At 39.5% G+C, this 27,281-nt stretch overlaps 2 protein-coding genes across 7 annotated transcripts; both read left to right on the top strand.

Moving 5' to 3' along the window:
- The first annotated feature begins 833 nt into the window (after window positions 1–833).
- BNIP2 (BCL2 interacting protein 2) lies at window positions 834–16,536 on the top strand. Of its 6 annotated transcripts, none has more exons than XM_069025280.1 (12): window positions 834–941; window positions 3,852–3,989; window positions 4,477–4,607; window positions 5,345–5,412; window positions 6,210–6,377; window positions 8,202–8,378; window positions 9,032–9,134; window positions 9,252–9,383; window positions 10,012–10,098; window positions 10,230–10,328; window positions 12,124–12,159; window positions 14,061–16,536. In XM_069025280.1, the coding sequence occupies exons 3-12, from the start codon at window positions 4,558–4,560 to the stop codon at window positions 14,107–14,109; spliced, it is 969 nt and encodes a 322-aa protein (XP_068881381.1). In that variant the 5' UTR covers window positions 834–941; window positions 3,852–3,989; window positions 4,477–4,557; the 3' UTR covers window positions 14,110–16,536. The 6 variants fall into 6 exon arrangements, with proteins under 6 accessions (XP_068881381.1, XP_068881378.1, XP_068881382.1 ...); XM_069025277.1 differs by having other exon boundaries at window positions 835–941; window positions 6,204–6,377; XM_069025278.1 differs by lacking the exon at window positions 834–941 and adding an exon at window positions 1,113–2,457 and having other exon boundaries at window positions 6,204–6,377.
- A 2,159-nt stretch (window positions 16,537–18,695) lies between these two features.
- On the top strand, window positions 18,696–23,271 carry GTF2A2 (general transcription factor IIA subunit 2). The gene is made up of 5 exons (XM_069025283.1): window positions 18,696–18,782; window positions 19,124–19,259; window positions 19,761–19,865; window positions 21,169–21,295; window positions 22,959–23,271. The coding sequence occupies exons 2-5, from the start codon at window positions 19,188–19,190 to the stop codon at window positions 22,982–22,984; spliced, it is 330 nt and encodes a 109-aa protein (XP_068881384.1). The 5' UTR covers window positions 18,696–18,782; window positions 19,124–19,187; the 3' UTR covers window positions 22,985–23,271.
- The last annotated feature ends 4,010 nt before the right edge of the window (window positions 23,272–27,281 follow it).

Here is a 27,281-nt window from a genome sequence, read left to right as displayed (position 1 = left end):
TCTTGGGCTCCTGAAGCACCAGGCACGCCACTCCAGCCTTCCACACACAACTCAACGAGTGGATTTGACGTTTTCCATCCCGTGTCCCGCGGGTGACGGCCCAGGACTCGACCTCTCGGTCACAGTCCCCCGACAAGCGGGACGGGCAGTGGGGGAGGGCGGTGCTGTACGCAGGGACAGCAGCTAATTAGCGTTAATCACCTCCAGCCGAGGGCCGCTCGGTGCACGGCCCGTCCCCGCCGCGGTGGCAGCGCCCCTCGGCCCGGCGCCGTCCCTCAGCCACAACAGGAGCAGCCGAGGGCCCTTGGCCTGTTCAGCCAGGAGGAGGCTGAGGGGCGAACTCACTGCAGCTTCTTCCCGAGGGGCAGCGCAGGGGCAGGCACTGATCCCTGCTCTGTCACCAGGAACAGGGCGTGAGGGAACGGCTGGAGCTGTGTCAGGGCAGGGTAGGGCTGGGTATCAGGAAAAGGTTTTTCATCCAGAGGGTGGTCGTGCACTGAACAGGCCTCCCCGGGGCAGTGGTCACAACGCCAAGGCTGACAGAGTTCCAGGAGTATCTGGACAACACTGTCGGGCACACGGTGTGACTCTTGCGGAGTCCCGTGCGCTGCCGGGAGCTGGATTCGACGCTCCTTCTGGTCCCGCCCTCACTCCGGCTGCTCTGTGGCGCTGCGCCCCCGCCCGCCCTCACGGCGGCGCGAGCCGAGCCCCGCCCCGCCCCGCCCCGCCCCGCCCCGCCCCGCCCCGCCCCGCCCCGCCTCGCCTCGCCTCGCCTCGCCTCGCCCCTCCCCGCGCGCAGTTCACGCATGCGCGCGAGTGTCCGAGCCCCGTGCGGCTGCGGCTGTCACGTGACTCGGGCGGCGGATGCGGTTCCGGGTGAGCGCGGGCGCGCAGCGCAGCGCAGCGCGGCCCTTCCCGCGGCCCGGCTCCGCTCTCGCCAGGTACGGCCGCGGAGGGGCGGGAGCGCCGGGCCGGCAGCCGCGGCTGGGCCGCGTACGGGGCGAGGCGGGGCCGCGGCCCGGCCGCAGGTGCGCAGGGGGCGGCGGGCTCAGCGCTGTGGCCTGGCCTGGCCGGGGCGGCGGTGGCGGCGAGCAGGGACCCCGCGGCCGGGAAGCTCCTCGGCCCCGCTCAGGCGAGCCTGCGGCTCCCCCGCGCCGCTCCCGCCGCAGAGGGAAGAGCTGTGAACGCGTAACTCTCCGAGGGGAACATCCTGTGCCCTGCCCTGTAGGACTTCGCAGCAGAGCGGCTGTTCCGCTGCAGGCGTAGCGAACGCGCGCTACAGAGCCGTGTCGCGGAAGTCAGAGTTGCTTTCTAGTGCTTTTTGTCTTCGTTCCTCCTGGTTTCCTGTTGCTAATGCAATGCACTAAATAGTAGTTGATTATTTCTGGTTAACTTGTATGCATATTTAAGTCTTATAAAGAAATATCTGGGCAGGGTATAAATTGTTCGGGATTGTTTTGAGAAGTTAGTGTTTACCTTTAAACGAATCTGAGTGGTGCAGAAATACAGATCCCTCTGTTGCTCTGGATGTGGAGTTTAAAGTAGTATACTCGGGAGGAAAGAAGAGTTTTCAGAAATTTTCTCTTTTAGCTGTCTAATTTCCCTGTGCTTTGGTGCTGAGAGAAGGGAGAAGAAGGAGACAATTAATTTGTTATTAACGATAGTTCTTGCATTGCCCCATTTTGCAAACTTGCAAGTGATAAAGCGTGGAGGTCCATCCTCAGGTTTGGGAAACCTGTTCTGGATTTATGGCTAATCTGGCCACGTTCTAAAAACCATTGGAATTATACAAACATTTAGAAATTGCAGTGAGCTGTATTGTGTGGGTTTGTGTACCAGAAATTGTGCCTGTTTCTTTCTTTCGGCTTGCTGTAAAATCAAATGTTAATATTACTCTTAAAGGCATCTCTTTAGTGCCTGGAACCTGGAATTAACTTGACTGTCAGTTAATGTTCCTGTTGACACAGTGAGGATGAAATATGGGGGGGAAAAAATGTAGGCTGACCTTGTTTTGAAGTTGATTTTGACTTTTTGAGATGGAGACAGCTTTCTGTTCTTTGCCTATCAGGTACATTGTTCAGTAAAAATGCTTGCCATATTGCAATTGTCTTGCAAAGTTAAAATTTGTATTTATTTTAAATAGCAGTGGTAGGAAGACTATTCTAAACTCAGCTTTAGTTTGTATAAGCAGAAGTAGACTTTTTTTTGCCTTCTTGTAAGCATTTACATTAGTTGATGTAAAATAACTCTGAAGTCATCACTTTTTAAACTTTCGTGAGTTAGAGTTTCTCTAACCTTCCTTCTTAATTTCTCATTCTTCTAGTTGACAAATGATGATGCTTTTATAGGTGAGACTTGAAGTCAAAACATCCAAAACAGCTGCTTAGTCTGCGTGTTAAGTAGGATGCTGAAAACCTAAATTCAGTCTTATCTGAAGTTGAGCTCTGAGCTTGCCTTGTAAGTTGTTTTTTCAGTAGTCCTGTGTGGTATTTAGCAAATGATTGCTTTCTAATCTACCTTAATGAGAAGCTGCTGGTGAGAATTCTCCAAGTAGTGTGAGGAGTGTTCCATAAAGGCACCTTAAGCTTAGATAACAGCATGAATAGCTTTTTAACTCTTGTCTTAGTGCAAAAGGTTTATCTCAGTGTAATGAAATAAGTGCAGGTGGAATTGCTTCTGCACTGAAAGGCTGTCCATTTGAAATTAGTAGGTGTTACTTGGTGTTTGGTATTCTTCAAAAGTGTGGGAAGAAAACTGTTTAAGTCTTGGAGCAAACCCCTGCTTTAAACTGTGTGGGAGCTGTATAGGGAACGCAGTGCAGGTGAGCTCAAGAGGAGTGTCTTACAGCCACCAGCACAGTGACAGGCTTGAGGGGGGGGGGGTTGGGTGTTTTTACTGCCAGTCTTCTGTCCCTTAAGAGTGAAGTCATCTATTTAGATTTTTTTCAGGTTTACAGTCACCTGCATATTTGCATCAGCAAATGGTTCATTCCATGCTGATGGTAACCACTACATTTTCCTGACTGCTGAGGGTCCCTGGGGAAACTCCTTGGGCTTTGTCTTAATGTCCCAAAACCTATGCATAGAGAGCTATGCACACATTCACTGTTACTACTGATCCAAATGTGATCTTCTCGCTGAGCAAATATTTAAAACTCACTGTTGCAGTCAGCAGGTTGGTACCCAGGAGTATCCATACCTTGTACGCTGAGAGCATCATCAGCTTGGTGAGAGGCTTGGCAAAACTTTGTGTTTCCAAACAGTGCTTTATCAGGAAGGACGAACAGAAAGAGGGAGAGCTGGGAGGGCACTCACTGGGGCAGCTTCTTCACATTGCTGAAGAACAACAGCTGAGAGGTGCAGGTGCTGAATGTCTCAAACAAGGAGAGTCTGGCCCTTAAGTGGAACTAGGTTGCTACCTTTAGAAATTTTATTTAAATTTTATGTGTGAGGGAAGCAGGAAAATGTCAGTAAAAGAGGCTTAAAATGAGATCATTAGAATTTAATTTGTAGTACTGCAGTTTTATAGAAAGATCGCTTATTTTTTTTTTATTAATCTGCTTGTGTAGTGTAGCTTTAAGCATTAAGCGTAAGTCAGGAGAAGAAAAATTTGGATTTGTCGTGAAAGGAAAGCTGATCCTACAGAACAGTAAGTGTAATTTGTTCTTCAGCCAGGTAAAAAAAAATTATATCTCTGGGTTAATAAGCAGCATTGGTTGTATTTAATCTTTATACTTACTGGTGTTCTGTGTTGATTGCTTCTTTGCAAAATACCATGGTTTCTTGTTTTGATTAATGTTGGTTTTCTTAATACCTTCATTGATAAGTTTACCTGCTTCTGCCAATCTTTAGAGCCAACACAGCCAAGAGCTTCAACTGGTTTGGACTTTTATGTCAGCAGAATGGTTTATCATGTTCCATTATTGGGGATTCCTCGTTGCTGGTGATGGGTGAACCTGAAAAAATACAGCTTTACTTGCACATCACAGGGTGAGTTCTCTGAAAACACTTTCTTAAATAGTTATCTTTAAAGTGTTTGGGTTGTTTGGGCTTTTTTCTTTTCAAACGGCTTGTATTTTAGATCTGACCATCTGGATTTTTTTTCTCAAAATACACACTTACTAATTACCTCCTATAGAATCTAGAGACATGTCAGGTTTGTTACATTTTGGAGCTAACTGGTGTAATCATAAATGATGGAACAGGTTGCTTAAGGCCTTAATTTCAGCTGGGAGGTTGATCCTGCTTGACTGCATGAAATCCCTTCCAACCTAAATTATTGTATGATAAACCATTCCATGAGCGGTTTTGTCTGGAAAGAAAAAAGAAGTAAAATGGAAACAAACAAAAAACTTTTCCCTGTGTTGTTTGGTTTTTATTCTGCATAACACCTCAATTTGATGAAAGTTAAAGGATGTGTTGCAAGTATGGGAATTACCACATCATTGAACTAACACCTTTTGTTGTGTTCCTGCAGCTCCTCCTTAGCCCATTGTGCTGAAGACCAGAGGTTCTTCCTGATCAGGAGTCTCTGTTAGCAATTCAAGTCAGCTGGAGAATGGAAGGGGTTGAGTTTAAGGAAGAGTGGCAAGATGAAGATTTTCCAAGGTTTTGAATTCTTTTTTAAAGTAATTTGGATCAAACACATCAAGCACATCAAACACATTTGGAACAATAACATCAGCAATAAGCTACCTCTCAGTCTTCCTGGTGAACTAATACTCAGTAATATCTTGAAGTGCTTTCCATTAATATGGCAGTTTTGGAAAGGTTTTGTGGCATATTTCTTCAGGATTGCCACTGCTGAAGTTTTCAGTGTTCTGAAGTGAAGATTTGTAAGCTTGGCTTTGTTTATTTCCTGTGATAATATTTTACAACTACATTGTTTGCGTATTATTACCAGTGTTTCATGGCCCAAATATTTAATTAAGCAAATTTCCTGAGGAAAATCTTTAAAATGCTACTGATGCTTGGGCCTATTAAAAAAACCCCCAAATCAGCTGATTTTAGAGGCATTCTATGATAACATGACTAAACTACTTCTGTAGTTTATTTCAAGGCAAATTTTGTCAAGCAAGAATATGACAAGTTTTCTTAAGGATGACACACTGGTAGTAGTCAGTGTTTTGGTATTTGTCATAGGAAGGGATGGTCACTTGAATGCTGTAAAGGAATTTTCTGCTGCTTTGGTGTTTTGTCTACTGAAAGCTTGAACTTAGGCTGTAAGTAAAGTTAGTTCAGTACTATCCCATAGTGGGACTTTTTAGTAGTGTGTAGACCTAAATATATGGCATTAAAAAATGTAAAAGCAGTTTTGTAAAAATAATTTCTACTTTGTGTCCCAGGCCCCTGCCAGAGGATGATCCTGTTGAGTCTGATACATTGGCTGCAGCTGGAACAGAAAGTGAAGCCCGTAAGAGCACTCCACTCCAGTCGAGCTGACTGCTTCCTACTTAAATGGCTGCTTTAAAGCTCCTTGGTGGGGAGGGACCAAATTATTTGTTTGTTTTGGGTTTTTTGGTTGGGTTTTTGTTTGGTTGGGGTTTTTCACATTTTAAAGTTTTTTGGGTTTTGTCTGTCTGCTTTACTTTTGGGGCATTTCCAGTGCTGGATTGGTAATCTGATTTTATTCCCTGCTTTCAACTCCTGTCTAAATCATGCAAGTATTTGCCTTGTGCCTTGAAGTGTTCTGTATATTCACAGAACAGATTCTTTAATTTTCTGTCTTCACTGTTGTGTGCCAGTTGTTTTTTTTTTTTTAGCTTGTATATTTTTTTCTATTTTATCAAAGATGGTTGTGATGTTACTGAAGCCTAACAAAAGGAAGTGCTAGGGACGTGATTCTGTTGTATTATTCGCAAGACTTATTCACTGTAATATCTGGAACAGTTCCTGGGACATTTGGATGCAGCAGGCAGGGTAGTAGTGGCTGAGGTGGTGGCAGCTCTTCAGGTTTTTCTTCTGCAAGGGAGCATGGTTGGTGGTGTGGCACCCTGGTCATACTGTGTGTGCAATTGGTAACTTGAGAACTTTTACCTGCTGTTCTGTCCGTCTCCTATTAAAGTCTTACTCTAAAGATACCATGTTTAAATTATGGGCATTAATTTATAATGCATTATGAGAAAGGACTGTGGTGTTCTGTCTCAGTAATATGCTTATGTAAACTTGCTTTAGCTTTGGAAATAAATAATTTGCTTTCTTTAGATACAGAGGGTAATGGAACCAAATTGAGGAAGAAACTAATGGCTCCAGATATTAGCTTAACTTTGGATCCCAGTGAGGAATCTGTTTTGTCTGATGACTTGGATGAGAGTGGAGAGATTGATTTGGATGATTTAGATACTCCTTCAGAAAACAGCAATGAATTTGAATGGGAAGGTGAGTATTTTGGTCCTTTTGTCTGATGCTCTAAAATATTTTCTTATGTGCAGGTTGACTGTTTCTCTAGTAAGAAATAGCTGTGACTCAGTATTAAAAGAGGAGAAATACAAAGGGAGTGATTAGATTTGAAATTAGAAATAGGTGCTGTGGCTTTCTAAAGAGCAAATCAGACCTCATCTGATTAGTAAACTGGCAAGCAGTTAATAGCTGTAGCTGCAGGTAAACTTAGGTGAAGATCACCTATATGTGCATCTATAAGACTTGAATTTATGGAAAATCCTCTTGGTTGCATTAAGTTTTTAAGAATCACCCAACGGAAAAAAGTACCCAAGGTGTTTTACATGTGTTAGGAATGGGTTTTAAATGGAGAGAGCCAAACAAAGGGATATAGATTAGCTACTCAGAAACTGATCAATTGTAACTTAAGGAGGACTGAATGGTATTTTTAAAAATACTAAGTAACACCTGATCTCAAATCTTCTGTGGTGAGAATGGCAAAGCAGCCTTAGAGTTTGCATATTTCCAGATTGACTGGAGGCAGTAGAAGAGCCTCTATTGTGTGTCAAGGAGTTCTGCAGTGACTTCATAGGAAGTTAACTTAGCTACAGCCACACTAGTAATGATCTCAGTTTTAAGACATTAATAGGTGTTTTATCTTACAGGCGAAACCTGGAGATTCTAACAAATTTTATTTGAGATAAATATTTTGTGTAGGAATTAAAGCACAAGTTTTACACTTGGAGCTTAGTGATGTTTTAAGGCCCTTTTATGGAAGCCAGGAACTGTTGTGTTGGGGAAATTGTTGGAGTCTCTAACGTCTGTAAACTTCATAGTTTAGGAATGTCTCTAATAAGTAAACATGTAAACTCTATTATTTTCTTATCCTGAAAATAAAATAATTTTAATTCCTGAATAAACAGGAAGTTCTCTTTTCACTGTTATGTTTGAAGCACTACCTGTGGAGAAAGAAACACCCTTTAGAATAAGGGGATGGTTTTGGTTTTTAAAATAGCTAAAGGCATATTGCAGGTGAAGTTTTCTTAGCAGAGACTGTGTGTTTACCTTGGTAAAGGATTTTCATTGTTTTAATGAAGAAGAATTTGTATTTAGGATTAGTTTTGCAGGGATGCAAAGGAAATGTTCCGAATGTTTGTGTCTTGTTTTTAAAAGTGGCTGAAAAGGGTTTCTGTCTTTTCTTCCTTTAATGCTGCTGCCTTCATTTTCCTGGAAGGATAGTTTCAATTAACAGCTTTGTCTTGGGAACAGACAACTAACTTGCAGTAGGTTTTTCTCGCTTTGGGTAAGGTCCATGCAACAAAGTCAAGAATCATAATTTCATTGGAGCAAATTGTCTTACAGATTGCTGTCAGCATAAATTTCATATATTTTGATTGCACACATGTGAATTAGATTTAATTTTCAATAGATCTGCCTGCATGTCTGCTTGTAAGGTACCTCAATGTTTTAAATCATGCTTCATGTAAATCTGTGATCAAGCAACCTCTGTAATTCTCACTGGAGTTAACCACTTTGTCTATTTTGGTGAAATTCATTGAGGTCTGTGTTCTGAAAGCCTACAATTAATTAGGCTTCCTCCATGAATGGAAATTTTTCACATACTTGTAGCAGAGAAAATTACAGTCAACAGATAACTGCCAACATGAGTATGTTGATAAAATATCCATTACATCAGCTGATGTGTCTGACTGGCTGAAGAATACCAAAATAGATCAGATAGCAAAGTGGTTAACTTGTGTTATAGCTGATTGTCACTATGCATGGTATTCATTATGGGTCATCAACATGTTCTAATTTTGGTAGATGATCTTCCAAAACCAAAAACTACTGATGTCATTAGGAAAGGATCACTGGCTGAATACACTGTGGCAGAGGAGAAGGATGATGGTCGACGCTGGCGAATGTTTAGGATCGGAGAACAGGACCATAGGGTGGACATGAAGGCAATTGAACCGTACAAAAAAGTTATCAGTCATGGTGGTAAGGATTGGTGACATGCTCAGGGGAACTGCTGAGCAACTACTTCTTTAAACTGAGTTGGGGAAGCAGAGGAAGAGCTTTGGGCATAAAGACTTGTGGTGATTCATTTGTTGCAGTGTTAAGATATGGTTGATGTAATAATTTTTTCTCTATTAAACTAAAGTTCCAAAATGCACACGTGGTGACATGCACTAAAATGCATCTTTGTAATAAGATGTATTTACTCTGTCCTAAAGTGTCACTGCTGCCTAACTTTTTGGCTTTAAGACTGTTGAAAACGTTAACTATAGATCTACTAAGGCAGAAATCAATTCATGACTCTTTCCAACACTGTGAAGTTTAGGTTGGAAGAAAAGTTGACTAAACTTTAGTAACATAAGATGTTATTAAATATACTGAGGTTCTATACTGAAATGTTGGTTATAGGTATGGTGTTTGATTGATATCAGCTTCAGCTGTTGCTTTAGGAGCAGACAAACTTGAAAAAGAAACCTTGAGGTTTTCTGTAAGTGTATGAATGTGTCCATATGGATGTTTGTAAATCTCTTTTAGGTCAATAATGAAAAAGCTTGCTGAATGTACCTGACTTTGCATAAGTGTAGTCAGTGTATTGTCACTGTTGTCACTACTGCCGCTCATTTCTTTGTTTTTAGGGTATTATGGCGATGGGTTAAATGCCATTGTTGTGTTTGCTGTTTGCTTCATGCCTGAGAGCAGCCAGCCTAACTACAGATACCTAATGGACAATCTATTTAAGTAAGTCATCATCTGCCTTTCTGGGTTTTTGTTCTTTTTAATATATTTGAGTACTGCTAGGAATTGCTTTCAGATGAAGATTGTGGATATTAAAGTTTTCTTTGCTTGTCTCTCCAGGTACGTAATTGGCACTTTAGAGCTGTTAGTAGCAGAGAACTATATGATAGTTTACCTGAATGGTGCAACAACACGGAGAAAAATGCCAAGTTTAGGCTGGCTTAGGAAATGTTACCAGCAAATTGATAGACGGTAAGAAGCTCTGCAGTGTTTTCTTACAATGTTCACATACTCAGAGATAGACATGTTTAGGAAAAACTGCTCTTTAATGTGGTGTCTGGTCCCTTCTGGTTAAGATTTGATGAAGGAAATTGGCTTAGCTCTTCCTAAGCTAGACAATGTAGGATGATGTTATAAACATGCCTGGGTAGTGGTGTGTGGTGGATATTTTTGGTTGGTTGGGGGGTTTGTGTATACCTTTTGTTGCTCTTGTTCTCAGGGTGGTTTTTTTAGTGAAAATAGTTTTCTTAGAATACTGAGTATTATCTTGTAGAATATCCTTACAACTTATTGTATTAATACCAGGTTAATAAGTGGGGTTCTTTATGAACCACTTTATCACCAGTTGTGTAAAAAGATTCAAAGAAGCTTCTCCTTGGAATGTTACTTCCTTGTCAAATTGATACGGAATCTTTAGTTTTTATTTTACAGTTGTGTAGTGTTTTTTCTTCGGATAGAGGTTGACTTCTAATAATGGGATGTCAGAATACTATGTTTATGTGACAGTTGTGCTTCTAAAAACGTACTTCTTACATATTCAAAGACCCCAGGTCATGCTGCCTTTTTGTTCTAGTAATTATCCATTGCTTAAATCCTTCAGGTTAAGGAAAAATCTGAAATCACTGATCATAGTTCATCCTTCCTGGTTCATCAGAACCCTCCTGGCCATCACAAAACCTTTTATTAGGTAATACTCTGAGAAGATTTTTCTTAAATAGTTCTGACAACTGTTTGCTTTGAACTTAAAAGACTGTTTTAATATTGACCTAGTGAAAAATGTTTAAGTTGTAACTGTACCCTGCATTTGCTCTTCCACAGCTCAAAATTCAGCCAAAAAATTAGGTATGTCTTTACCCTGGCAGAACTAGCTGAACTCATCCCCATGGAATACGTTGGCATCCCAGAATGCATAAAACAGTACGTTTTGTTATTCCAACATCTTCTACACTGATCATGGTTTAGGACTGGTACATGTTGTAATCAGTGTTTGGTTTGAATGTAACACTTGGCGCTTAATGACTTCAACTGGGATCATTGCTGTCTCTAGGAGGAGTGTCCATGTTTGACTGCATCGCTAAAGGCAGTTTGGTATGGAGTAGCATGGATAGCCAAAACGTTAATGTATAGTGATTTTCACAGTGGAGCTTTGTGCAATTGCTAAGTTGTGGAGTGTGAATTAAGCCTTCTAGAGAGAAGGTCTCATTCCAGTTGTTCTGCTTAGTACACACTTAGTGTGTGTACTAAACTGGCTTGCGAGTGAGAAATTCTGGGCATGTTGATACTGCAGTTATTTATAATGTCTTCAGTGTTTGGAACAAGTTAAGTGCTGAAATATCACTTGGACTGGGTTTTCATTTAAAAGAAAAGTAGCAATTGGAAAATGCTGAATCTCTACCTATTGCAGTTTTAAACTACTTTGATAAGGACATGATGACAGCATCAGTGTAATTTTTTCTTCTTCCTGTCCAGATACAAATACCCATTTTAACATCACCACAATTCTGCTCTCAAATAAGCTGATGATCCTTTTGTCAAAAGCATTTGCGGATGCAGTAACAGAGTAGAAACCATAAACTCGGGTCTTTAGAAAACCAGATGAAAACACTAACAATTCTAATGACAAATTGATTGGCCTATTAGAGGGTATAACACACAAACCCTGTGTTGTCTGCATCATAATAGGTGAGCACAAACTGGGGGAAAGTGTCACTGAGTACACAGAAGGGCACATCCATGCTGGACAAAGCCTTGTGCCCCCTAAAGATGGCTGGTTATTTCAGTAAACATCCAGCTGCTATCAGTTCCACAATTAAACTGTAAAACAGTTTTCTTGGGATGGGGGTGAAAGACATGACAAAGCTGAGGCAGCCTTGTGCTGTCTTTAGAATTTTTTTGACTGGGGTTTTACAGATGTGTTATGAATATTCAGACTGTCATTCCAAGCTTTAAAAGACTCCTCTCTATATTGATGAACCTTTAACTGTTCTGCAAAGGCTGGACTTGGTTAACTTACAGAGTTAATTCTCATATTTCTGTGGAAGATTATGCCTGGCTTCAAGCTGTTATGGATACAGACTTTAAATTTTAGTGATGAATGCTAGCACTGTACAAGAGGTTATTACCGCAGGCCTGGGCCCTAGGGTACATCACCGTGTCCCGCAGCCATAGGGAGGAGGAGGAGAGAAGATCCAGCAGGCAGGAATTGTGCAGCAAGATTGATTTTTTAAATTATTTTACAAACTCTTTTATAGACTTTTTTCTTCATAGTCTAATTGGACAAAGGACCAGCCACCCCTTGGGGGTGATTGGCTAAAATCCTAAAACATCCATTGTCAAAATATTTTTCTACTGTACCATAAACAAGACTTTTCAAGGTTGCAGGTGGCTTGGGCGTTTACATAACTCTGCTGCCTCTTCTGTGAGAGAGAAAAGTCTCTCACGGGCTTAGAAAATAACAAGAAAATCCTTGCTAGCAGCATTTTTGTATCCACAGAGGTCATACTGAATTCACTTGTTATGTCATAGTAACTTAATGCTTTTTGTTTAATGCTAGTAAATGTTGGAAGTACAATGTATTTTTTTCTTAATTATATCAGTTTCAAAATTTGGTAAGTTTCTGCAAATTGTATTGACACTAATAGTGGTTTGCAGCTTCTGTTGATTTTGGCCTTCATATATTATATTTACTGAAATAAAACTTTTCCTCACCAAGGTATGAAGAAGAAAAGTTTAGAAAGAAACAGAAAAGGTATATGCATATTTTGATTAGGGTTGCATCTAGATAAGACAATTTGCACTGCAACTAACTCCCAGCTGATTGGCTTGCATAAAGGAATAAGCATTTGTAAATATAAACATGCACTAGTGCCCAAGTTTTTATGCATGACAGTAACTATACTGTACTTGCAGGCAGTATGGAATCTATAAGGACTCACCCTGGGTGTACAGAGCATAGTTTCTACTACGCTTTTATGTGAGATGCTCACTTTTAAGGGGATGCATGGGTTCTCAACTTGAAGTCTTCAAGAGGCACAAAGTAGTGCTTCCATATGAACCCACTAAATCAAATTTCACTGTTTCTAACAGGAATTTATATCTGAAGATGAGCTATATTTAGGTGCTAAGCTGTAGCTATGTATTAGCAGAAATACAACTCTGTAAGAAGTTCTAGTATTGAATCTTGTATTTTTGGTATTCACTACCTTTTTAGTTATTAACTTGCATAGATGCAATCTAAATTAGTATTTTAGTGCTGTTTGTATTTGCAGTGCCTATGTTCCTTCCTAATAAATACTGGATTTATGTTTTGTTAATTTCCAGTCTCCTGCTAACGATTCAAGCTATTCCACAGCTGATGAATTTTTTTGAATGGATGTGTTATTTTTTCACTCACTAACAAATGTACTGAAAGATTTTGCTGCTAACTTTGGGGGTTTTTTAATTACTTTTCCTTTGTGTGCATAACTGTTAAGGAAGGCTTATTGTCTAAATTGGGTAGAGAAACACCGAGATTGAAGTAAAAGGAATTAAAATTGTTTCTGAAAGCTCACATGTAAATCTAGTGATGTGTTGAACATTCTTTAAGAGTTATTCCAATTAAGTAATAATTTTTAAAATCTCCAGTAGAACAAGCACTGTTTAGTGTCCTGGTTGATAACTTCACCTATACTACCATCACTTTTGTAAAAAGTAATATGTTCCTTGGTGAAAATTAGATATAGAGAAGAGATCACAGGCAGAATTGGATACTGAGCCTTTAATCAGGTTGAAAGCAGCTCCTTTTTATGAGTTCATGGCTTAAAGGCACTGTCATTGTTTCTGTCATTTTGAAAAACTGGCTGGTTATAGTTTGAGAGACTAGACAGGTATGTTAGATTGTTAGAGGACAAACTTGGTCTTAGTTTCTCACTTTAGAACTGCTGTTGGTTTTAAAATTGATTTACCTCCATGCACAACCTATTTGCTAGAAGATGTTTTCAAGATTGTAGCTTCTTCTTACTGTAAAGAGGAAAAGTACATTTTCTGCAGGGCTGTCAGTCATCTGCTGGTTTTTGCAAAGCAGCATTTTGTTTGCTGGTCCCAAGGCAGATACTAAAAAATAAAGCACAAAATCAAACCCACTTTTATTAGCATGATGGTGAATTTTTCCAGGGTAATGGCAAGAATCTTTGAACATAATAGAAAAAGTATTGCAGTTAAGGAGCCTCTTAATTTCTGTTGATTCAAGTAGTGCTGTTATCTTCTTGGCAGTAATCCAGTGCTTATTCTGCAGCATATGAACTGTACTGTCATGTTACCTGTAAGCTTGTGTTCCTGCTTGCGTTTGTTACTACAAACACAGGCCCTGAGTTTTTCTTCTGTAGTCAAACTTCACTTGCACTTTTTAAATGCTTCCTCTCAAGTGCTATAGTTATTTAAACAGTTTCCTAACAATTTTAATTAATTTATAGAGGAAGGTAGGAAAATAGATATTGAAAAGAACCCAAACATCATGACTACATTAAATAAAAACTTTAATATTTATTTACTAAATCTTTTCCCATGTAAATGCTTCATGTTTTCCTGTTAAGGTTAATAGTTTTTTCTTAATATATGAGCTATCAAACTGTGTTAACGTAGTTTAATTTTACTGCTTTCTTTGCTAAGCAGAGTTGACCAAGAGCTGAATGGAAAACAAGAGCAGAAAAGTGAACAGTAGGTTTGGAGTCCAAACAAGACTGAAGAATATGCAGATGGAATGATGCCATTTGTGCTGCATTACAGTGCATTCTCTGTGTGTATGTATTATATAATCTTTTGCAAAAGGTGCTTGGACTAGCACACAATGAACTGCTTACTGCTGTATTGCCTTGTCTTGACTTTAATTGCTGTTTATGTAATCATTTTATACTGCTAAATGGCAAAGAACTCTGTTTTCAGAGGATGTTCTTGCAACTGTTTATCTAAATGATGCATGTTCTTCAGTAAAATATTTATATACCTAAATGTTAAAGGAAAGAGATAATATATATATTTTTATGACTGAGCAATATATTGTGTGTACCTGCTGAAGGAATTCATTTGCAGGTAGACAAGGCCGTAAGTTACTTGTTGTTATTGTATAAATCTGTTTTGCTGTAAATGGTCAAGTGCATTTCTTCATTGTTGTGAAAACTTGTTTGGATATTAACAATCACATTAACTTAGCTTTCACAAATGTAGAGATCCTTATTTTTGTTCATCGACCTTATACAAGCTCACTCCTTTACCTCACTAGAGTGAGCTTCATCTTTGGTGTCTTTCAGTCCATCATTCAGGATGCAGAATTGCAGTTCTGTGGGTGGTGGTTTGTTGGCCACAGGGTTTAAGCCTAAACCACAAAAGCTGAAATGTCTGACTGGTAAGATACCGGACCTTTTTCGGTTGAAGTTGTGAATTTAGATTCTGCTTCAGTACGTCAAGGCTGGCTCAGCTAGCAGTAGGAAATGAGTTCATTGCAGTTTTTCATGGATGAATCTTGGTTGTCACTAGTGGGAACTCTGGTCGTGCTCAGTAGAACTTGGGAGTTACACAGGTATTCTAGCCACAATACCTTTTTTTGGGCAGAAATGTGAGAAGTCTTACACTACCTGTGTCATTCTTGTAGATGAAACTTCCATTTCTAAAGCTGTTAGGCACATGATACCAGTACTGATTTAACTTTTAGGAAGTGTTTGAAAGGTTGGGGTGTTTTCGCTCCCTGCAACGGTGGTAAACCTGTGTCTGTAAGAGGTGTTCTTGGACACATAACTAGTGTTTATAGGTTTACTGGGACAACAGTAATGCACTGGTTGATATGTTGTAAAAGTTTATAACATCTTTTGATAAACATTGCAACTTCCATGTAAGGGCAGGTGTATGCAAATAAATTCATTCAGGAGTTGAGCAATATAATGTTGTAGAAAGTATATTAAATCTTTACTTTTGGTGCTCATTGTGCTCACAATTTTGTCTTCATGCCAAAAAATACCACTTCTTAACTATAGTTAATGTTACTCAGTTACCTTATTAAAAAAAAAGTTAGGTTCAACCAGATTACTACCTGACACTGATAAATAGCAGTTGTGAGATATTCCATGGTCAAGACTTACCAAGTAACAATTAATCTACTGTCTCCAGTGATACCTGTGTAGACTCTGAGAGCATATGGATGTCAGGTGAGGGAAAATTGCTCATGTCTCTGGAAGTTTAAGTCTGCAGTTCAGGTATTTTCATCTCAAGATCTAAGTCCTTTTGTTGCAGTAGTTTCTGTATGAGAGTTTCAAGGAGATTGATGTGCAGGATGTGTTCACACAACAGGCAATACTAATGCCAAGTTGCCTTGCATCCATTCCATCAGGTTTGGATCTTGCTCTGGAAAGCAGAACATAATTGCACTTTCTTTGGGGCTGTCTTATCTCCTGCTTCAATTTTGATGATGAGTCAGATTAATGTAAAGTTCAAGTCAGTACATGGGGCACTTGCAGCCTGTTTATTTTTGATACTTTCACAGTATGGTTTGTATGACCATGCAAACCTGAGTTTTACTGGGTTTGCTTGTTTCCTAAGCTAAACAGGAAGCATTCAGATTATCTCATTTCCATTTTTTCCTAACTGATAAAAGGAGTATTCTCAGTAAAATTATATTCTTAGTGGAGGGATTGTAGTTCTCTGTCCTGTTGCTTCCTATGTGTATAGTGCAGTACAGAGTAGCCATTCCTCAGTATATGCCATATTTTCCAAATGATGGGATTGTTATTGTGTTTCCTGGTGGCCAAGGATTGTACAGTTTCATGCTGCAATAGTATGATTTCTTTTGGAAATGTGTATGTGGGCATAAATGGTTTATTTCTCTAGTATAAGTTGTTGTGAATGAGTACATGGCACAACAGATACACAGCTTGAGAAAGAAGTGTGCTAAAGAATTATTCCCCTCTGACTTCTTGCAGCTCATCATTTAGTGGTGAGGTGGATGTTTACAAAAAACAAAGTGGTCCCAAAGCTATGGGTAATGTTTTGTCAAACTTATCTTTTTTGAAATCTATAATATAATGTAATATATTTTAATATTTAAAAACATGGAACGTTGGAATGTCATACTTTAATAAAAATTATTTCAAAACTTGAATCACTTTGTGATAAGATATAAGGAATTCACCTTTCAATGACACTTCCTTCTAAAAGTAAGAGTCATTTTGTTAGAATTTGGTGAGCCCTGTCAAGAAAAGATTTCATGAGTCTCTAACTGATTTAGAGGTCTCGTTAGTTTATATATATTTATATGTGTAGTGATAAGTCATTACCTATCTTGTTATTCCTGTGCACAACTGAAATAGAGATGTTTGGGCCAGTGGCCTCTGGATGTGGCATTTCGTAAACTGATTTCTGTAACAGGGCAAATTCAGAAGGGGCAAAGAGATTCTGCAGTAAGCGTCATTGAAAACTGATGTGAGTAGATTCTGGATTTGCTTGAATGTTCTTGATCTGTGTTATATGGCAGGGCCATGTTCTTTTGGAAGGTAATGGGAAGGGATGTGTAAGGATTTAGTGCTGAAACGGCTTGAAGTCTTTGAGGTTTTGGGATGTTGAAGAACTTTTATTCCAAGAAGCATAGAACTAGTTAGGATAATATGTAACCTTGTTCATAACAATGTAGTCTGGCTTATTTTTTCCCTAACTCAGTAAACAAGTGAAGAACAGTCCCAGTTGCTGTGAGGAACGTTGTATTGAGACAGTAGCTACACTCCTAATTGCCCTCAACTAGGATATGATAGCCTGTATCTGTTAGCATGTATCAGCAACTTTGTTGCATCATACCTTTTAGGCTCTAATGACAGTTTAAAACTTTCAGCAAGTAATTGTGTCACAAGGTGGAAAGTTTTTTGGTGAAAAGTGTATTTCATTGTGTCAAATTTTTGTCAGTGTATCCTACAGATTTATACAGTATTTACTATGTAGAAGGTTGGTTTAAATTCATGTCTTCTCAGAAGCTGTTGTCTTTGGAGATTAATTCTCAAGTCATTCCAGTCTCCCTCAGATAAACCTCATATGAGGAACGGAGAGGAGAGGGATAACCACTTGTATGCTTTTTGTAACCACAGAAGTCTTACAAATCTTGCAGTGAAAATTCTTACTTAGTCCTTGTGGATGCAGGTCATTCTCTAGAGGATTTGTTTCACTGACTGCTTGTCAGAGACACTTGAAACAAGTGCTGGAATTATGCTTTTTAAGGACACCTGGTTTTAGTCAGTAGTACTCTGAAATGTAAGGAATATTTAAATATTCATATTCTGAAAGACATATCTTGCAGCTTTCCTAGCTTCAAAATTCTAAGTTGAACTACAGAGTTTATTTTATCACATCTCATTACCTACATTAAACTAACAGGAAAAAAGGGCATTTCTGAAGAGGATGCAGTCATGTTAGTTTTTCATCATTCCCTTCAAGCATGATTGAGATCAGTGAAATTAAAGCCATTCTTTGCTTAACTAGATTTTTTTTTTGAGTTTTGCAATTTGAAGTGCCCAGATTACTCTGATTTAAATGAGCTTTTTTTTTTAGTATTGAAAATTATTTGAAGAGAAGCTATCAGAGTGTTTTCCAAAAGTCCTTATTTTACCATACTTAGAGTTCCTTACTCTAGCTTGCTCAACTGCTAGTTAATATTTATAACATGGAATTCCAGGTTAATAATTACAAATAAATATTCATGAAGGGCAGATGTTTAGTCTACCAGTGGCTTTGCAGTTCTGCAATGTTTCTTAGTTATCTACCAAAACCTTTTTATTAACAAGAAAGGGCTGAGCAGTAAGGTGCTCTAATGGTTGAATGGTAGATTGAAGGGTTAAGGTAGAATGATTACATTGTCAATTAGTGTCTGTAAACTTTATTATGTGCTAGTGGGAAACGTGCAGTGTTTAACAAAATGAAGCTGCAGTAATCATGCAAAAGCACAGGTTGTGAGTCATGGATAATGACTCATCTGGCTTAATTGGTCTAGTAACACTCTTCACAGGTGTGACTATTTTCCTTTGTCCCTTTAATAGAAAAAATATAAGTAGAAGACTCTTCACCTACCTCTTAACAATATTCTGATCCTTTCTTTTTAAACGAGCTTGTTTTCTGTGTTCCAAGGCGTCACGGGGTAATGTGATAAACACGTGTGTGAATGGGGTAGCGGTTATTACTTACGGGGTCTTTCTTAATTAGGAGAGACGCCTCTGTATCCAATAAACAAACGCCTTTGTACGAGGTGCAGTGTTTGATTGGGGCGAGGCGCGGGCGGGGCGGTGCTGTGGGTGCGGCCCGGCCCCGCCGCCGTTCCGCTTCCGGGCCACGGCCCGCCGGGAGGGGCCGCGCTTCCGGCCGCGCGCGGTGAGGGGCGATGGCGGCGCTGGGCTGGGGGGAGCGGCGGGGCCGCGGCAGGGGCAGCCTCCCCGGGGGCGGCGGTGGGGCCGGGCCCGGGCCGGGTAGGGCTTGGCGGGGCCGCGCAGTGCCCGGCTCCCGGCCGGGATGGCTCCCGCAGCGCTGCCGGGCCGGGCTGTCGGTTGTGCGGCCCGGGGCGGCGCGGCCCCGCCGCCGGGAGCGCGCCCGAGTGTCGGGCAGTGTTTGCTGGGTGGCCTCTTACACTGTGCGTGCCCTGCTGTGCATGTGCCTGGCAGGCTCGGCTTTGGGCGTAGAGGGCTTTATTGTTATCTTTGTTTGTTTTCAATGAGAGCGAGGACAGCACAGGCGCGCAGCCGTGGATGACCAGGACGTGTCCAGCCCTCGCAGTGAACCATGGCCTATCAGCTGTATAGGAACACCACGCTGGGGAACAGCCTTCAGGAGAGTCTGGATGAGCTCATACAGGTTGGGGGCTTGGGGTCTGGGCGAGTAGCTTAATAAAGACGGAGGTTTTTATCTGAACGGCTTTGTGGTTCCTGGATCCCGGGGTACTTATTGCCAAGGTTTGGGAAACTTACTGATTGAAATCATAAGGGTTTGGTACTCTATTCACTTGTGATGTCTTTTTCTTTACATTCTGGGTGAAGGAAAGTGTTTTATGTAAGTGGCATAATCTCATGTGGCCCAGTAAATGAACAGCCAGGTTAAGCTGGAACATTGCAGTCAATCTGCTGCTCTTCTGGTTATTTCCAGTAAATATTTATTATAAGAGATCTTTGTGTAGCACAGAATTTAAATACAAAAATGGAAATAAATACAGGAACGATATTTCTGTAGATTGATCTTCTAGAGCTTTGCTTCATGTGAATTTTGTTTTGATGTTTTTAACTTTTACTGCATGTTTAAGCTTACTTTGAAACAACTCAAAACTTTTTTTTTTTTTTTTTTTTTTTGAAACTATTTTAGTCACAGCAAATCACACCTCAGTTGGCCCTTCAGGTGCTACTTCAGTTTGATAAAGCTATAAATTCAGCACTGGCACAGCGAGTCAGGAACAGAGTCAATTTCAGGGTAAGGAAATTATATCTAATAGTTTTACATGAAATACAGGAGCTCAGTGTTGAGGCAGAATGTCATTAAAAGCTGTGTTCTGTAAACAAGAACTTAAGAAGGTCCATTTTGGCTCTAATAATGACTGTTTACATGTATATTCTGTATGCAGTTGTAAGGTTTGTTACCTAGTTCTGCCAGGGATCTTTTGAATGAGTGCAAAAATTAGATGATGGAACCAGGGAAGAGGGAAATGCTTTTTTGATGGATAACGTTGCCATCCTCAGTGTCTTGCAGATGAGGAGAGAGATTTTGCTTCTCGCAGCTGTCCCTAGCAAAAGTGAGGTGAGGCTAGATTTTCAGCCACGTGAGTAATGTGAAGAGAGACTAGAGAGTTTTAGATCTACCCTTTCACTGGCTTATTTTGTAGCTATTTTCTGTAGGTATTATAGAAAAATAAGTTTGGGGGAGAAGGGGATTCCCAGTCAGCCACCCTAATTGATGTTAGATAGCCAGCAAGTTGTTAAATGTCAGCTTGAATGAAATGTTAAGAAAAAAAAAAAAAAAACACAAAACCCAGCTTCCTGTTAACTTTTGTCATAATGCTCCCCTACAGTCTGTGTAGAACACATGAATGATATGGGCTCTTAAGATGTTAGATTTTTAAACAATATAGAGATGTTAAAAATAGCATAATTTCTCTAGCACACTTAACTTGTTTTGTATGTGTAGCATGGTATAGAAAACAGTTTAGCATGTGTTTAGTGGATAAATTTAAAAAATGTTACTTGGAGCTTAAGTTCAAGTATATAAATTTAAAATATGTAAAAGTGAAGGCCACAAGTTTTCCATATTGACGTTCTCAGTAATACATCAAATAGGAGGGATACCCCTTTATGTCACATATGTCAGTTTTGTCATTTTTTATTGAAGCTACTACTTTGTTTAAGCAATTACAGAATCCACATCTTGTTATGATCATTGCTGTAGCCGATTTTTCTTATGGCCCAATATTTTAAGAAATTTTTTCTGCTACTGATCCTTTGTACCCATTAGAAAAACTGTAAAACTTCTTAACCTGCCTGAGGAGCCTCCCCTGGGATAACCTCTAACATCACTGGTCTTGAAAATTTCAGCCACTGGAGGGCATTTAAACTCCAGTTTTCCTCAGAATTGCTTGCTTGCCAGTTTGTATGCATTCAGGTCCACTGTTGGCTTTGTAGCAAGTCTTGTTCTAGAAGGGACATAGTTCAGTAGATACTCATCATATTTTCTGTTGCTTTTGAGATGCGGCCTATTGAAAATGTCTTTTGTCTTTTTATAGGGGTCTTTGAACACTTACAGGTTCTGTGACAACGTATGGACATTTGTACTGAATGATGTCGAATTTAGGGAGGTCACTGAACTTGTGAAAGTGGATAAAGTAAAAATTGTAGCATGTGATGGAAAAAGTAAGTATGAAATATGATATAAACAGGCTGAGAAATGAGACTTGGTTGTTTTTAGAAAGGTTTGACCAAGTGTTTTACTAAAGCCAGATTGATTGTATGACTTAGACAGAAGTAGGGCTCTGCATTCCCTTTTACATCTGATGAGAGATGAAACAAAAGCCAGCTAAATGCTTCCCTGACTCATAAGCACTGAGGTAGAACTGTGTTAGGGACTGCTGTGCACCTGTTGTTGGGAAGTATGTAATACTAGAGCAATTAGAAAGTCAGAAGTAATCTTTATTTTTTGTGTGGTGAGTTTTCTAGCATTAACCTGGTTGTTAGGATAGCACCATGTTTTACTGAATCTGAAGGGTGCTTCAACTGTTTGAGCAAGGAATTGTCTGAGAAAAGTGTCTAAGCATCATTCTCTGGATTTGATAGTTGGGGACACAAGCTCATGAAAAGCTTATGCTTGCATTTGCAAGCCATAACACTTACTTGTTGACTAACAGACTCTCTATATACACTGCTTGTGGGAGTTTATAATCCATATCTGCTTGACTGGATTACTTTGTCCATGTTCCTTGAGATTCTTTACTGGAAAAAGTAATTTAGTGACTTCTGTGACAAACTGCTTTATAACTTTCAAAACCATCAATGTGGCAGAGTATTGCTAAAGCTGTGTGAAATGGTGCCACTTGTTTCGTCCTTGGAGAGTGATGCTGAAAGCAGGAACTGAGCATGGAAAAGGCTTTATTTAAATGCACCGTAGACCTCTGAAACAGGTTCTTCATGGCTTCCTGATCCTGGCACGATTACAATAGTCACTTCAAGTTGTAGTTCTAAGAGTTGACAGAATTTATTGTTTGCCCAGCTTCTGGTATTAGCCAAGCATATAATCTTACTGCTTAGTTTTTGTGTGCTTATTATAGCTAGGGGAGGAAACCTTACTTTCCAGGTATTAATTGTTTTCATTCTTGATAAATTGTGCAGATAAGATTTAAACAACTGGCTGACTTGAAGTTACTATTAACATTACAACTGGTTTTTATTTCCCACGAGAAGTTGACTTGTTGAAGGAACAGTAGTAAATGCTGGCTTGTTGTTCTCCATATTTGAGTTACATACTTTTTCCACAGCTCTAAAAACAAGAAAGCAGTAATGGTAGTGTATCAAAAGCAGCACTGGTGTTAATTGGTGATTCTGATAAAAGTTCAGAACAGAGAATTGTTCTCAGTTGCTTTATGAAGATCATGCTTATTCTTGTATCTATTTCAAAATGCATAATAAGCTATAGCCCACACTCCATCAGAGCTTATGCTGCTGGATGTGCAAAAGCCTGTCTCTTTAGCAGCTCATAGCCAGATGGTGCTTGTGGCTGACTGCAGTGAAGGGTCTGTGTATCACCACGTGTTAGAGAAAAGCTTTTAGTATTTTTAATGCATCTGTGTGCACAGCCCTGGAGTTTTGTGCTGGCTCTTTTCAGTGTTGCTAAGTGAAGGGAAACAGCACAAGCAGTTCATGCATGGCATTGAGAGCAGTGGAGGGAGTTGAGTACGTACAGAACATGTTCTAAAATGCTTGGGGAATGCTTTAGAACTTGGGGAAGGTATTAGAGAATGCTGTTGGTTCTCTGTTTTCAGTGGGGGTGTGTATTAGTCTCACTTTCTCTTTTCTTTCCTAGACACTGGTTCCAATACTGCAGAATGAATAGACCTGTGGTTTGTCTGCAATATTTTCTGTTAATATGCAGCACTTTCTGGAGAGAAGCATGCAAAGGGACTGATCATACTCAATTGTTGTGATGCAGATGTGAGTTAATCCCTACTAGAAAGCATCACAGAATGACAGCAGAAGAAATACCTGTAGCGTTTCTTCAGTTCACCTTATAGGGCATGAATACAATGTTACCTTTTTTTTAAATTACAAGAAATACTGTTGTCTTTTTTTGTTCAAAATAATTTCTGTAATAAACTTTTATTTAAAAACGTTTGAAAGAGCAATCATTGGAAAACTTTGTTTAGAAACTAGCATTAACATGCCATGTTATCCCAAAATTTTCTAAGTGTGTTTAGAGAAACGTTGCAAATGAAAAAGTCTTTCAGTTACAGAGTTCTGAGTGTGGTTGCACTGTTAAGTATTGCAAGAAATGGCTGTTCCAGAATGATGGAGGAGGACATCAGCAAAAGCTTAGCAGTTTGTGCTGAGCAGCATATTTGTGTGTTTGTGACTGCATCTTTCTCTCTATAAATAGCTCTGCTACGTGCCCTTTGCTGCAAACTGCAGATTGGTAAGTAACCATTTTTGAAACCAAAAGAACAGACAGTTGCTTTTATTTCAACAGCACAATTAAGTGTCTGGTTTTAATCTTAAAGGATGCAAATGTGTATCTGTACCATGGTTTTCTCTTGTTCCTACATCAGACTCAATCTTCTAGGTTTAAACTTCTTTTGTTCTCTGATAATCATGTAGTAAACTAAATTTCAACCCATAGAGGTATAAAAATTTTTTCTTTCTACCTCCAACTACTTGTAGTCTCTTCCTGTCTTCAGACAAACTTCTCCATCTTGAGTTCTCTGTAGCCTTTGGACTCTATCCTAATACAAATAATTGTATCTTTTATTTTGTTCCAATTAAGTGTGCTTTGGAATCATAGAATGACCAGGATTGTAAAGGACCTTTAGGATGATCTCATTCCAGCCCCCTGCCATGGGCAAGGACACTTTGCATATCTCAGGTTGCTCCAAGCCTGGTCCAACCTGGCCTTGAGCACTTCCAGGGGTGGGGCAGCCACAGCTGCTCTGGACAACATGTTCTAGTATCTCATCACTCTCACAGGGAAGAATTTCTTCCTATTATCTAAACCTACTCATTTGAAGTCATTCCCCCTTTTCCTGTCACTCCAGGCTTTAACCATATTTCTGGGATGGTGTTTGTCCAGGTCCTGGATCTGCTCCTTCTGTGGAGGTTGTTTCAGTTCTCTGAAGGAGCAGGAAGCAAAGGGAAGTTAAGGGGATCTGGTGCCAATGTTCTGCTTTTTGTTGCTTTGCTCTCCATAACTTCCTTGCCACTTGCTATTTTTTGTGTTTGAATTTCAACTGATCCTGCCAAGTTTATGGGACTAATGTACTTTGTGGTCTTGAAAGATTGAACTTAAAACTAAAAGCATCAACTGCACTTTTATTATACTAATCTATTGTAATATCCAGTGGAAGACATCATTTCACTTGCTAGAGTATCAGCACACTTGCTGCTGTCTGTTATGTTCTTCTTTGCCCATAGTGTTATGGACTTCTTCATTTATTTGGTTATTTCATTGTTGTTTTTCTTCAGAAAGACCACGATTGCTTCCACTTCTCAGCAGTAGAGAGAAAATAAAATATACCTTTGCACCTTGACATTGAACTGGAATGGATGTTTCTATTTAGAAAGTAAATTAACTTAAAGAAAGTGAAGGAAAGAATAAATACAGTACAGAACTGGCTGTGGATGACTGCCTGTTTAAACATGGTTTCCAAGAAAAAGGATTTTGTCAATTCTATAGGTGTGCAAACCAGGACGTTACCTGATGTAAGCTGTTTGCTCAGTCAGGGATGTCAATACCTGACTTCAAACGTTATCAGAGAGGCACAAATTAAAGTGCAGAGCAGGAAGAATTTATGATGAATTTCCAGAAGACAAGTTTAATAGGGATCATTATGTACCTTTGCACAATGACTAGGCACAGTGAGGCAGAGGAGAGTTACTCAAAGCACACATACTTGTGTTTATGGTTCTTGGCAGCTTAGGGGGTAGGTTCTCAGTCAAGGTCCTACTGACTTGGGTTTGCTTTTCTGTAGTTTAAGACTTTGGGATGGGGAGGAAAGTAGGACCATGTTATAAAGCACTTTAGTAAGACTGTACTGGGAGATGCGAGCTTTTTCTTCACTGTAACATAAAAGGTGGTCTTTGTTAAGATTAGCCATTATGGCTTAGGATGTAATAGTTTACAGATCTTTTAATATTTTGGTTTGCATCTTGTGCTAAAAGAACCTGCATCCTTCAAGGAAGTGGAAAATAGTTCACTGAGAGTCTAGTTAACATTTTATGGTCGTTGCTGTTGCAGTCAGAAGAAAAAGATCACCCTAACCCTGCTCCCTGAATCAATTTCACTCATGACTGCAAATACTTTACTGGTATTGTGTTTATATGATTCATGTTTACTTTTTGTTTCTTTAGAATTTATTACCTGTTTTCCTCCAAATTCATTTTCATTGACCCATCTCTTTATTGTAGGGCATCTCAGAGGTGATCATACAAAGTATCAAATGTAAAGCAAGAAGGAAGTAGACCCTCCTAAAGTTAAAAAGAACTGTTCATGGACCTGTTGTGTAAGTTTGTAATAGGCCAGCTGCACCTCATATTGTTCTTGTAAAAATAAAATTAAAACCACTTGGAAATAAAGCATAATTTAAAGCCAGGTTTAAACCAGAAAAATCTGTTACTAAATTTCAGAATTATAGTTTCATCTTCCTCCCATGCACTTCTTGAAAGGTAAATTTACAGCATATTTCCTCCTTAAACAAGTGGTGGCTTATTTAGAGTTCAGGTTGTTAGTTAACAATTGAATGTAGACAGAAGCATCAGAAATAATTTTTACTACACAAAGTTAATATTTCTCATATGACTTCCAGTTGGACAGCCCATTATTTTACTGATGAATTTCATATGGGGTTTAACCTATTTTTGGAGATGATCCTGCAATCTGATGTGATCCTGCTACTTTGGGCTAGAGCTGGTCCTACTCTATTCCAAAATCATTCTTTTTTCAGTTCTGCAACTAACTGTGGCAAGTTACATGATTTCTCTGTGCTCTGTTGCCAGCTTTCTAAGATTATTTGAGATCTCTGGAAGGCAAAGTTCTGTATTAGAGTTGAGTGGTGGTTTTTACTGCCAGGTGGTTTTTGTAATGGTAAGGAGACTATCACTGTTTTGACATGTGACTGCACTCATGACATTTCTAATGTCTTTGAAAGAGGACATGCTGAGAACATTCCTTTGTAAGAATATTTTTGTCTTAGTTCACCTTTAGCATTTGGTAGTAGGCTCATTCTTTCAGAAGAAATTAGGTCACTACTAAAAGGAAGTGAGTTGAAAATCAATATGCACAAGATAGCCTTTGTTTTTGCAACCAAATCATCTGAGAGGAATTCTGAGTAGTAACACCAGCAGAAATAGGAAATTTCCTTTGGATCAAGAAAATTGGATGTCGGGGTTTACAAGTTGTTTACCTCTCCTCTGCAGGTAATAATGCCAGAACAGTAGTTTTCATCCAAAGCAATGATCTCTCTGAATGGGAGGGCTGCCTAGGCTGTGGTGTTAGGTAACTGCTGTCCCTCCTAGTGAGTTGCTAAGCTGTATTTTTGGTATGCTGCCTTCCCTTGATGCCTTCATACTCTTTGGGCAAGCTCTTTCAAATATGGATAAATGCTTAGATTTTCTGTCTTCAGGTCTAACCAGGAAGGGCAAAGATTGCAGTGAGTAACATTAAAAGAAAAAATATTTTGACCTTGCTAAAAGACTTACTGTCAAACAGATTTGAAGTGGGACTTTCCACCCCCAGTCTAAATCCTTGTTTCTGTCTCTCTATCTGTGACATTTTTGTGTCTGTCAATAATAGATGAAACACTGTTATTACAATAGTGTGTACAAGCAATACTTCTTGTTTCTGAGAGAAGAAACAGCTGAAGAAGTTAAACATATTTACAAAGTAAAGGGGATAAAAATTACTTTTGACAAGTCTGTAAGTAACTTGAAAGTACGTATCTTTCTCTACAGGTACATTTGCAAAATAATAGGCCCCTCTATTGAATAATCTTCCACTATTTCAAGCTGGGATTCCTTCCAGCCCCCAAACACCTTAAGAAATAAATTATTTAGTTCTTACAGACATGGGTTTGGTTTTGATGCAATTCCTTAGAACTGATAAGTATGGGGATTTTTTTGTCTCCATGAATATGCACATTTT

This window comes from Aphelocoma coerulescens, chromosome 10 (assembly GCF_041296385.1).
Source record: "Aphelocoma coerulescens isolate FSJ_1873_10779 chromosome 10, UR_Acoe_1.0, whole genome shotgun sequence".
NCBI classification, from domain to species: Eukaryota; Metazoa; Chordata; class Aves; order Passeriformes; family Corvidae; genus Aphelocoma; species Aphelocoma coerulescens.
This window is presented reverse-complemented; position numbering and strand designations above follow the sequence as displayed.